Source organism: Maniola hyperantus, chromosome 1, assembly GCF_902806685.2.
Source record: "Maniola hyperantus chromosome 1, iAphHyp1.2, whole genome shotgun sequence".
NCBI lineage: Eukaryota > Metazoa > Arthropoda > Insecta > Lepidoptera > Nymphalidae > Maniola > Maniola hyperantus.
In genome coordinates, this window is record NC_048536.1 from 1,187,287 (window position 1) to 1,199,582 (window position 12,296).

Sequence of the window (12,296 nt, forward strand, 5' to 3'; positions counted from 1 at the left end):
TTTTATTATTGCTATTCCGCAAAACAATATGGTTATAAATGAAACACGGTATATATTAAATGCATTTAATTTATATTTAAGCCTGAAAATGAATACAGTATCCATCTACAAAGGGGGTCGTTGTACATCATTATTCATTACAAATCAAAAGTAGGTAGGACAGACAAACAGACAGAAACAAAGTGACCCTATAAGGGTTCCGTTTTTCCTTTTGAGGTACGGAATTTCATACAAGGTCCCATACTAAGCGAACATTTTGACGTTTGATAAAAAGTCGCTGATTTGACTAGTAAGTAGTCACCATTGATATTCTTCTCAGAATAAGGACTGTTGTTAGAAGTAGCCCTATTGTGACACTTAGTGTTAGAGCGAGATAGCTAAATGCATTAAAGCTCTTGTTAGAACGTGACAAAATGATTATGCTTTGTCCTTATCACCGTGGCCACTTTTTTTTGTTTGTCAAAATGTATTTGTACGTGAGTATTTGACAAACAACGTGAAGTGTAGAAGGAATGAAATTTCACAAGTAAGAAAATCTGCTTGAGCGAGAGGGACTGAGGGGGTCACGCTAGTTGCAAATCTGGACATATCTGTGATATTCTTGATGTAATCTACTCGTCGATCATCAGCTCGAAGTGCACGGTGCCTCTCCGCGCGGCGCTGTCGTCGCGGGCGATGTTCTTCGCCCACGCCGTGCACTTGATGCCGATGAGCATGCCCGCTGCAATGACAATGATTGATGTAGACAAATATACACGCTGAAATTTTAATAGTTGTTTTCCCGAAGAGAAATGATTATGTCGTGGTATTACAATCGATTTATAAATATTAAAAAAATATTAAAGTCAAAAATGTCAAATTTACAATCGAGAATAACAAAAATCGAATGAGACCTCCAACCAATAGTGATACCGCGTGCGTGCAGACTAGTTTATGCCGTATCACTACGCGCGAGAGCTTATTTTGCTCTGAACTTCTTCACTTTATTGGCAGCGCGGTTCGAGTGAATGTATTTACCTACTGTGTAGGGAGTTACTATTGTTTCTCACACTTTCGAGTTGTCGAATTTTTTTTAATTATTTCAAAACAAAAACATTTTTATTTTTTAAGTTTAACTCATTTTTCAGACAATTCAATAACTTATAAAAATAGTTAAATTAATCCTGCTTTTCTGACTTCATCATCATCATCATCATCATCATCAACCAATAGACGTCCACTGCTGGACATAGGTCTCTTGTAGGGACTTCCACACGCCACGGAATTGCGCCGCCTGGATCCAGCGGCTCCCTACGACTCGTCTGATGTCGTCCGTCCACCTAGTGGGAGTCTTCCAATGCTGCGTCTTCCGGTGCGAGGTCGCCATTCCAGCACCTTGGAACCGCAACGTCTATCGGTTGTACGAACTATGTGCCCTGCCCATTGCCACTTCAGCTTCGCAACCCGTTGAGCTATGTCGGTTACTCTAGTTCTCCTACTAATCTGCTCATTCCTGATTTGATCACGTAGAGAAACTCCAAGCATAGCTCTCCCCATCGCCCGCTGAGTGACTCTGAGCTTTCTTATGAGGTCCATAGTTAGCGACCATGTCTCGGATCCATATGTCATCACTGGCAACACGCACTGTTCGAAGACTTTGGTCTTCAAGCACTGAGGAATTTTGGACAAGAAGACATCTCGACATCTCTTCCTGAACGCTTCCCAACCAAGTTGGATTCAGCGGTTAACCTCTTTTTCTGACTTACGCTTAAGCTCTAGCTTCTCAAACAGTACGGCGACAACCGGACTGAGGTAGCCCTCCTGGTTGGTGTAGGGGAAGTAGTACGACGGGAACCCGCGGCGAGGGATGTACTGTACCGGCCCAATTAACTCAACGTCAGCTGGCGTGTCACCTTGGCAGGACACCCACACTTCGTTTGCACTCCCTCTGCCAGTCTATGGAGTTAAAAAAAATTACCAGTTAGTTGCATGTTAGGAGCAGAAACTGAAGAAGCTATACAATTCGTGCTCAAAAACTATAACCTACCGTTTAATCGGTAACTCACCACTTTCGAGATATGGTGGTAATGTGTAAACAACGTGAATCAACGCATTGAACTATCACAAAAGAAAGAAAAACGGTTATTTTTTAAATTTTATTAATTGCACCTCTAACTTTTTCGGAGTTATCTTCAATATCACTTGCTTTAACGTTGATGGAAAGCATCGTGAGGAAACCTGCTTGCCTGAGAGTTCTACATAATGTTCTCAAAAGGTGTGTGAAGTCTGCCAATCTGCACTTGGCCAGTGGTAGACTATATGGCTAAACCCTTCTAAGGCTGGGAGGAGACCCTTGCTCTGTAGTGAGCCGGCGATGGATCATGATGAGAAGGGAGATAAACCTATTCACGAAACGAAGCTTACGAAAGCATGTCCCTTCTGTACCTATAGTTAGCAATAATTTTTTTTATTATTAGCAAAAAGAGCCACGAAGGTTTAGATTATGAAGTGTGTCACTTACTACTTGAGTGATGTGCTGCTTCAGATCTTCTGGCATATCTGATGGCAAGTCTTCCGTGGTGTTGTATGGCTCTGGTGTCCAGTTTAAGAGCTAAAAATCATAATCTTTTATTATTATAGCCATATCGGCGTACAATAGTATGCTGCATATTATGCTGTCTTTCAACTTTTCCTTTTGGAAGATCGTAATGTAGGTACATCGACCTTTAGAAGATTTATAGAGCATAAGCATAGCTCAACCGGTAAAGGAGTGGACTGAAAACCGATAGGTCGACGGTTCAAACCCCGCCCGTTGCACTATTGTCGTACCTACTCCTAGCACAAGCCTGACGCTTAGTTGGAGAGGAAAGGGGGATATGAGTCATTTAACATGGCTAATATTCTTTTTAAAAAAAATTGTCTCTGTTCTTGAGACAGACAAAACGTGACAGAGACAACGCTTTACAAAGCCGAAATGTCATTCTAAAAGTCGGTGTACGTACCTACATTACTTTGAGCCGCGTGCTGTACGCGACGCACATCTGCAGTCTCATACCCTAATTACCATTTAGACCTGTCGCGGAGTATAGTTCTAAATGAATAGTCAAACATCTCTACTTTGTTCAGCTTGAGAAACACGCAGGGCGCCGCGTTGCGGTAGTTATACTTGTTCGCAGAGGTGCATGGATGAAAATCCTGCATCGGCACGTCACAAGGCTTGTCTCCGGCAGACGGATAGTCCCATGAGCAAGCCATTCTGTTCTCAGCACTGGGGGCATACCAACTGTATTCTGAAACAGGTTTCATCATCATCAACCGATAAACCTTTACAGCTGGACACAAGTGTCTTGCAGGGACTTCCACACGCCACGTCTTGGACTGTCGCCATCTAGCGGAGCCGTGCGACTTTTTAAAGGTTCCGTACCTCAAAAGAAAAAAGGAACCCTTGTAGGATCACTTTGTTGTCTGTCTGTCTGTCTGTCTGTCTGTCCGTCTGTCCGTCGTGTCTGTCAAGAAAAACTATACGGTACCGACTTCCTGTTGACCTAGAATCATGAAATTTGTTAGGTAGGTAGGTCTTATAGTACAAGTAAAGGAATAAATCCGAAAACCGTGGTTACATCACAGAGAAAAAATTGAAATGTGTTCATGAACAAATTATTAGTACCTACCTAAGTATTTTCAATTTTCAAAGTTAGATAACTATACCAAGTAGGGTATCATATTATTATGAAAGGGCTTTTCTTGTACATTCTAAAACAGATTTTTATTTATTTTTATGCATAGTGGTTTTTGATTTATCGTCCAAAATGTCGAAGAACTACGACTGTAATATGGAACCCTCGGTACGCGAGTCTGACTCGCACTTGGCTGTTTTTTTATGCAACATTTGAAAAATTTACCTTGGACGAATGCGTCGATCTTGGAGGTCCATTTGAGCACGGAGGCCTCGTCATGTGCCTTGTAATAGATGAGTGTGCTGTTCACATTGGCGGAGTCTGGCCTCGGTATGAAGTCAAGACCTGAAGAAAATCCCATTTTAACTTGTTGTGTTGGGGACTTCGATGGACCTTATGATGAGTTCACTAAATAAAATCTTTATTGTGGGAACATTACTTTTTAGGGTTCCGTACCTCAAAAGGAAAACGGAACCCTTATAGGATCACTTTGTTGTCTGTCTGTCTGTCTGTCTGTCAAGAAACCTACAGTAATTTGACAGGTAGGAAGGTCTTATATCAGACATTAGGTAACACAGTGCTCAAGTATGTGTGAAATAATATACGCAATTCGGTTCAGTGCCCTAACTATGAGATTTTACTTCTCACCAATTTTAATAGTATTTGAGAGACGAAAATAACGTCAAAGCAAAATTGACCTAACACTTCTTGATTTAAAGACAAAAATTCAGTACCATTGATTTTAATTTCGCAACGTTTCCGCTTGGAGCTCTGGCTGTAAATGTATGTACAAACTTGAGCATTAAAACAAGGCAGTTAAGGGCCATTTTAATTTAACACTAAACTGTATTGACTCTCAAGTAGGTACTATCAACGTCGAGAAGTAAAACCTAAAAGTAAAGTACTAACCACAGATTAGCTCTAATTTGTGGTACTAACCGTACAGATGTCTCAGAGATTTCGGTGTACCTATACTTTTTTGAAAGTCGGTTAAAAAAGTTGCCTATGTTACTCCTTAGTTAATCCACAAGTTGTCTGTGTAAGTCCCGTCAAAATAGGTTCAGCCGTTCTGAAGATTAGCCCGTTCAAACAGACAGTCAGACAAAAATTTTAAAAACGTGTGATTCAGTTCTGATACAGTTCAAAATTCAAATAACCATATTATGAGCTTAATATGAGGTAGTTATAACGAAATTACAGACAGACACATCAATTTTATTTATTTGTATATTAAGTACTTATACTTTATTAGTATACCTAATACAGATATGGTGGAAATATGCATGCTTTATAAATTACCGTTACAGTTATTATTATATACTTACTAGCTGATGCCCGCGACTTCGTCCGCGTGGATTTAAGTTCTTAAAAACCCCGCGGGATATCTTTAATTTTTCGGGATAAAAAGTAGCCTATGTCCTTCCCCGGGATGCAAGCTATCGCTGTACCAAATTACGTCAAAATCGGTTGAACGGATGGGCCGTGAAAGTCTAGCAGACAGACAGACACACTTTCGCATTTATAATATTATTATACAGGGTTACAGGAAAAGAGGACACGATCCCGTTAAGGGGTTATAGTACAGGACATTAGCTATCAAACGACCCCTAAAGTGCTTATGTGAAAGTGTATCGTTTTCGAGTTATTCATTTTTTTATTTTTTTCTTGGTAAAAGGGTGTTTGCCACTTTCAAAATTAATAAAAAAAATAAAAAAATGAATAACTCGAAAACGATACACTTTCGCATAAGCACTTTAGGGGTCGTTTGATAGCTAATGTCCTGTACTATAACCCCTCGGGATCGTGTCCTATTTTCCTGTAACCCTGTATATTAATATAATATTATATTATATTATATTATATTATATTATATTATATATTGTATATTAGTATGGATTAGTGATTAGTGACGCTTGTTCGGGCTGTTCCATTTTAAAAGTTATTGTACTAGAATCTCAGCCTTTAACAGTTAGTACCTGGACTGCTGTCGGTGATCTTCGCGTCTATCTGCCATTTGCAGCAGACGCTCAGCATCGTGACGAAGAAGCCCGCCAGAATCATCTCGACAACTCTTTTAGGCAGTCCTGTAGTTTTGCGTGCGGCGAATTTAAGAGGAAGGCAAGTTAACTCAATGACTCCGATATTATCACTGAGCAAAACGCGAGTGCGCGACATGTACCTACCTATGCCTAAAGATAGTAGGTATTATGTAGGTCTGTAATTCTATAGGTAGTTACTACTAGTGATGTGCCGGATCATTAAAAATGTAGATCCGCGGATACGGATCCGGATACGCATCATTGGCGTCAAGATCCGCGGATACGGATACGGATCTTAACTTTCTTACTCAATCGGTGTCGGTGCGTGTGACCTTGAAACGATACTTGACGCCATTGCGCGAGTCTTTCTCTTAGATTAATTATGTTTTGTTTATAATTTAATGTGACTTGAGCAGCAATAACATTTGTGGTTTTTTTTGTTGTTTGTTCTGGAATAGTATTTTATTGCTACCTAATCACCTAAAAATACAGGGTTACAGGAAAAGAGGACACGATCCCGTTAAGGGGTTATAGTACAGGACATTAGCTATCAAACGACCCCTAAAGTGCTTATGCGAAAGTGTATCGTTTTCGAGTTATTCATTTTTTAATTTTTTTCTTGGTAAAAGGGTGTTTGCCACTTTAAAAATTAATAAAAAAAAGGAACAATGTATTTCAGCAGATTTTTTTTTATTTCTTGCTAGTACATATCCTTGTTAATAATAAACAGTTATAAAACTAAAAAAAACTTCAAGCATTTTAAAATTACTGCCCAAAAACTGTACAAGTTTTCGATTTTTAAATTTAACAGTGAATAAGTGAATAACTCGAAAACGATACACTTTCGCATAAGCACTTTAGGGGTCGTTTGATAGCTAATGTCCTGTACTATAACCCCTTAACGGGATCGTGTCCTATTTTCCTGTAACCCTGTAGAATTTAATCTGAGTACCTATTCAAAATTAATTGGTTAAAGGACCGTAAAAGATCCGCCAAAAAAGAAACGGATACGGATACGGATCTTTTTTCTCCCGCGGATATCCGCGGATACGGATTCGGATATCCGGAACATCACTAGTACCTACCATTTTCGCCCATTTCGGGACATAGATTCCAAAGTTTTGCAATAACGTTCGGAAGGTTCTTCAGTTTTTTTGTTTAATTTTTTTTATTCACATACAAGTTAGCCCTTGACTGCAATCTCACCTGGTGGTAAGTGACGATGCAGTCTAAGAATAAGGTAAAAACAAAAAGAATGTTTAACCGTGAAGGAAAACATCATGAGGAAACTTGTATGCCTGAGAGTTGGTTGTGTGAGTTAGCCAATCGGCACTCGTGCTTAGTAGTGGGCTGGCGCAGTGACTGAATTTTTATGTAGCTAGGTAAGTACCTACTTACCTAGAATTTTTAATAATCTCTTAAAACAGTTAAGTATGAAGTATAAACATATTTTTGTATTATTTATATAACTTTATCATCTGCTTTGTTCCGATGTGAGGTCAGACGCCATTTTAAAATCTTATCATTATTGTCTTTTTAATGTAAGTAGGTAAGTACCTACTTATACCTAATTATGGTATTAGGTATAAGTACTTAGCTGAACGGTAGGTACAAAGTATATCGCGAAATTCAAATTTAATTTGGTTTTTCACAATTTGTAAACTAATGCGACAAACTAGACTTATGGCATTCAAATCGCGCCCCTAGTAATATCATCTTCACAGGTTTATATAAAAAATCTTTACTTTAAAGTGTCCAGTTTAATAAAATTACGTTGTCTCTGTCTGTTACTAGTATATGAGTGACAGACAGAGACAACGCTCTACAAAGCCGAAATGTCATTCTAATGGCCGATGTACATTACTTTCTGCCGCGTACTATAGTCCTCTCCGAGATCTTATATGGTTTATAAGTTATAACTAACTACCAGTAAGTCAGGTAGCCGCTAGACCAACGATTCAAGGTCCAAGAAATCTACTCAAGTAAGCTAAAAAAATAAAAACCGACTTCGTTACATAAACACTAAAAATTGAAAAATAATTTAATTTATTACCGAATATATTATGTATACAAGAGTTAATATAGTTGCATAATAATACTTTTTGGTGCCGGTGCCAATTAGCTTTAGCTGCGCGAATCGTCTAGACTTCATATTTTTATGGGACTCCACAATGGCACCTCATTGGCACCGACCCCAAAAAATATTATTATGGAACTATATTAACTCTTGTATACATAATATATTCGGTAATAAATTAAATTCTTTTTCAATTTTTAGTGTTTATGTAACGAAGTCGGTTTTTATTTTTTTTGTAAAAAAATTTTATTTCACAATTTTTAGTGGCCCCATGGAATTATGCTATGACTGGTTAAAAATCTACTGTTTACTAAGCTACTAGCTGATCCCCGCGGCTTCGCCCGCGTAGATTTAGGTTTTTAAAGATCCCGTATAGCCTATGTCACTCAGGAATAATGTAGCTTTCTACTGGTGAAAGAATTTTTAAAATCGGTTCAGTAGTTCTAAAGATTACCCCCTACAAACAAACTTAACGACATTACCTCTTTATATAATACTAGCTGATCCCCGCGGCTTCGCCCGCGTAGATTTAGGTTTTTAAAGATCCCGTATAGCCTATGTCACTCAGGAATAATGTAGCTTTCTACTGGTGCAAGAATTTTTAAAATCGGTTCAGTAGTTCTAAAGATTACCCCCTACAAACAAACTTAACGACATTACCTCTTTATATAATATAGCTGATCCCCGCGGCTTCGCCCGCGTAGATTTAGGTTTTTAAAGATCCCGTATAGCCTATGTCACTCAGGAATAATGTAGCTTTCTACTGGTGAAAGAATTTTTAAAATCGGTTCAGTAGTTCTAAAGATTACCCCCTATAAACAAACTTAACGACATTACCTCTTTATATAATATAATACAACGGGCCGTGCAGCAGAAATCGTAATATTTTAATTTCGCCATAACTTCAAAACCAAACGTCCAATTTTAATCATTCAAAGACCAAATATTATCTCCATAAACTGTTCTTAGTGATGAAATCATTTATTTTGATAAGGATTAATAGCATGAGTAAAATAAACGCGTTTAAATGTAGTCCAAAAAAAATTCAAGATTTTTAAATAAAAAAATGGTTGCTGTGCCTCACTCGACATAGATGGGTATAGTGTGTCGCGGACTTTTTTGTAGATATTTATAAGATCTACAATTAATTAGAACATTTTATGGTTCTATCTTTTATAGTTTAGGCAGCGTACGCAAAATAAGTAACTTTTCTGGTTGATTTTTTACACCTTGTGTCCGAAAAACCCAAATATCTTACGGAACCCTATTTTTTTCCAAAATAAAATATAGCCTATGTTACTCGTGGATAATGTAGCTTTCGAATGGTGAAAGAATTTTTAAAATCGGTCCAGTAGTTTTTGAGCCTATTCAGTACAAACAAACAAACAAACAAACAAACAAACAAACAAACAAACAAACAAAGTTTTCCTCTTTATAATATTAGTGTAGAAATACAACGGGCCGTGCAGCAGAAATCGTAATATTTTAATTTCGCCATAACTTCAAAACCAAACGTCCAATTTTAATCATTCAAAGACCAAATATTATCTCCATAAACTGTTCTTAGTGATGAAATCATTTATTTTGATAAGGATTAATAGCATGAGTAAAATAAACGCGTTTAAATGTAGTCCAAAAAAAATTCAAGATTTTTAAATAAAAAAATGGTTGCTGTGCCTCACTCGACATAGATGGGTATAGTGTGTCGCGGACTTTTTTGTAGATATTTATAAGATCTACAATTAATTAGAACATTTTATGGTTCTATCTTTTATAGTTTAGGCAGCGTACGCAAAATAAGTAACTTTTCTGGTTGATTTTTTACACCTTGTGTCCGAAAAACCCAAATATCTTACGGAACCCTATTTTTTTCCAAAATAAAATATAGCCTATGTTACTCGTGGATAATGTAGCTTTCGAATGGTGAAAGAATTTTTAAAATCGGTCCAGTAGTTTTTGAGCCTATTCAGTACAAACAAACAAACAAACAAACAAACAAACAAACAAACAAACAAACAAACAAACAAACAAAGTTTTCCTCTTTATAATATTAGTGTAGATTACACTGATCGCGAGCAATTTACTCTTATCCGTTGAGGAGTTCCAGTATCTATCTTCGAAGATGTTCATCAGATCTTCACTAAATTGAAATGGGACCAACTTTGAAGTATATACCCTTTCAAACAAAAAAAGAATTTTCAAAATCGGTCCAGGCGTTTTTGAGTAATCGGGGAACATACATTAAAAAAAAAAAAAGAAAAGATTCCGACGAATTGAGAACCTCCTTTTTTTGAAGTCGGTTAACAAGTGCGTGGCGGGTCACGCGCAGTGTAGGGTTCCGTAGTCACAATCCTCGAAAAACAGATATAACTCCTTAACCTGTGAACCCCTACATAGCCATGATAGTTTTCCTTTAAAATTGATTATATATACTACTGCTTTGAATTTTTTCACGTTCCTATATACTACCATTTGGCTGATAGAGGGGGGGGGACACTTGACTCTAATATAAATTAACGCTTTAAAACATCATATTTTACAAACGCATCTAGTAATCAAAAAATGATGTTCCCACACCCACAGTATTTTTAAAAGACATATTCAACGATATCCCACACTATGGGGTAGACGAGAAAAAAAAATCATCCCCACTTTACATGTAGGGGAGCTAACTAGGTACTATAAAAAAAATATTTATCAAAATTTTATTTCACTACTTTGTCGGCGTGATTAATCTTACCAATGCCAAATTACAGATTTCTAGCACTAATGGTCTCTGAGATTAACCGAGGACGGACGGACGGACGGACAGACAGACAGACGGACGGACATGGTGAAATTATAAGGGTTACTTGTTTACTACGGAACCCTAAATCTCCGTCTAGTTTTTTTGATGAAAAATGAAACACGGTCAATGGTCATAATTAAATGGATTCAATTTATTATTCTAAACTTAAAAATAAAAATAAAAATTTGGGTGCCGAATACCGATAATGAGTATAAATAGTTATGATTTTTCACAAATCAAGGATTAGGCAATCTCCTAGTAAAAATTTGTATATTGAAGAGTGAAAACAATGATGCCCTTCCGTTTAGATTAGGTTCGGATAGGATCCACTTTTTGAAAAACTTTGTAATGGTAGGTACCCTTTCTATGAGAGTAAAAGTTTACGCCGCGACAGCGACCGACGACTCAAATGCGAGACAGAGTCGAGCGACGACGACCATCACTTAGCTGAATATCTAGAGGGCCCTTCCAGTGTATTACTTTACTCTATGGGCCCCACTACCATCGCTTAAAGTAGGTACTAATGTTTTAATATTGTTTTGACAATTTCATACAAAACTTATATTATGAAAACAAACATGTCAACATGATGTCAAAACAATAATGAAACATTGTGGCTAATTCCGTTGTACACAATATCTAAACTAAACTAAAATGGCACGTCTAAACCTATTGCTATCCCTATCATAATGTTGCTTGCGGAACAGGATAGCACTAGATTTAGACCTTCTAATTTAGTTTAGTTTAGAGATTGTGTACAAGAGAATCGGCCCCTTGCTTTAAGCGGTGGTAGTAGGGTCCTTGAATTGTTTTGTCGGTGAGTGAGACAATCCTTGTCTCACTCCCTCTGAGTTTTCAGAAAGCCAAAAGTTAGGCAGACTCTCTGTCCCACTCGCCAACTAAACACTACAGAAAGTCCATCATAAGCCAAGAGACCGTCGCGCTCGCGCGTTCATGTCGCGGTATAAACTTGTACATTTAAGAACATACATAAAAAAAAAAAAAAAAAAAAGATTCCGACGAATTGAGAACCTCCTCCTTTTTTTGAAGTCGGTTAATGATGTGATAATGTTCAAGTTTATCGTAACATACCGATTACCGTCAGGTAACGAATAAACCGATACAATCGCGTGTATTGAAGAATGAAAGAAACAAAAGACGTTTATTTACCAAACTGTGGCACACATCACATCTTAAAACTAAGAGCTGGTTATTCCGGCGCTTCTTCCACCTGAGCATAAGCCCAACGCGCTTCAAGCAAAAGAAGCGCCGGAACAAACTGTCATGTATGGCACAACTCGAAAAAGGGTCCCAGCTCAGCATTATGCTGTATGCCTTGTTGCACAAGATCACACAGCGCTGATTTTCAGCTGGTACCCTGAACCGGGTGACGCCACGGAATTATAAACTAACAATAACTATTGGTGTCGCAATATCTCACTGCACGCAGGACAATAAAATTTTTTTACAAAAAAAATAAAAACCGACTTCGTTACACAAACACTAAAAATTGAAAAATAATTTAATTTATTACCGAATATATTATGTATACAAGAGTTAATATAGTTCCATAATAATATTTTTTGGTTCCGGTGCCAATTAGCTTTAGCTGCGCGAATCGTCTAGACTTCATATTTTTATAGGACTCCACAATGGCACCTCATTGGCACCGACCCCAAAAAATATTATTATGGAACTATATTAACTCTTGTATACATAATATATTCGGTAATAAA

General features: G+C 37.5%; 2 protein-coding genes across 2 annotated transcripts in view; one reads left to right on the forward strand and one right to left on the reverse strand.

Moving 5' to 3' along the window:
• Positions 1 to 12,296, forward strand: part of EMC5 (ER membrane protein complex subunit 5) — a 216,113-nt gene that overhangs the window by 91,693 nt on the left and 112,124 nt on the right. The gene's annotated exons all lie outside the window — the stretch shown is intronic.
• LOC117988923 (sodium/potassium-transporting ATPase subunit beta-2-like) lies at positions 59 to 5,863 on the reverse strand. Its single transcript, XM_034976249.2, has 6 exons — positions 5,633 to 5,863; positions 3,882 to 4,001; positions 3,097 to 3,269; positions 2,501 to 2,590; positions 1,746 to 1,935; positions 59 to 721 (listed from the first exon to the last, which is right to left on the reverse strand). Exons 1-6 carry the CDS (start codon positions 5,829 to 5,831, stop codon positions 612 to 614), a joined length of 882 nt encoding a protein of 293 aa, XP_034832140.2. The 5' UTR covers positions 5,832 to 5,863; the 3' UTR covers positions 59 to 611.

Excerpts from the sequence above, each read along its gene's own strand:
- LOC117988923 (XM_034976249.2), bottom strand. The coding sequence starts at position 5,831 with ATGTCGCGCACTCGCGTTTTGCTCAGTGATAATATCGGAGTCATTGAG. Across the intron at positions 4,002-5,632 it reads GATCACCGACAGCAGTCCAG|GTCTTGACTTCATACCGAGG; the intron begins GTACTAACTGTT and ends GATTTTCTTCAG. Across the intron at positions 3,270-3,881 it reads GATCGACGCATTCGTCCAAG|AATACAGTTGGTATGCCCCC; the intron begins GTAAATTTTTCA and ends AACCTGTTTCAG.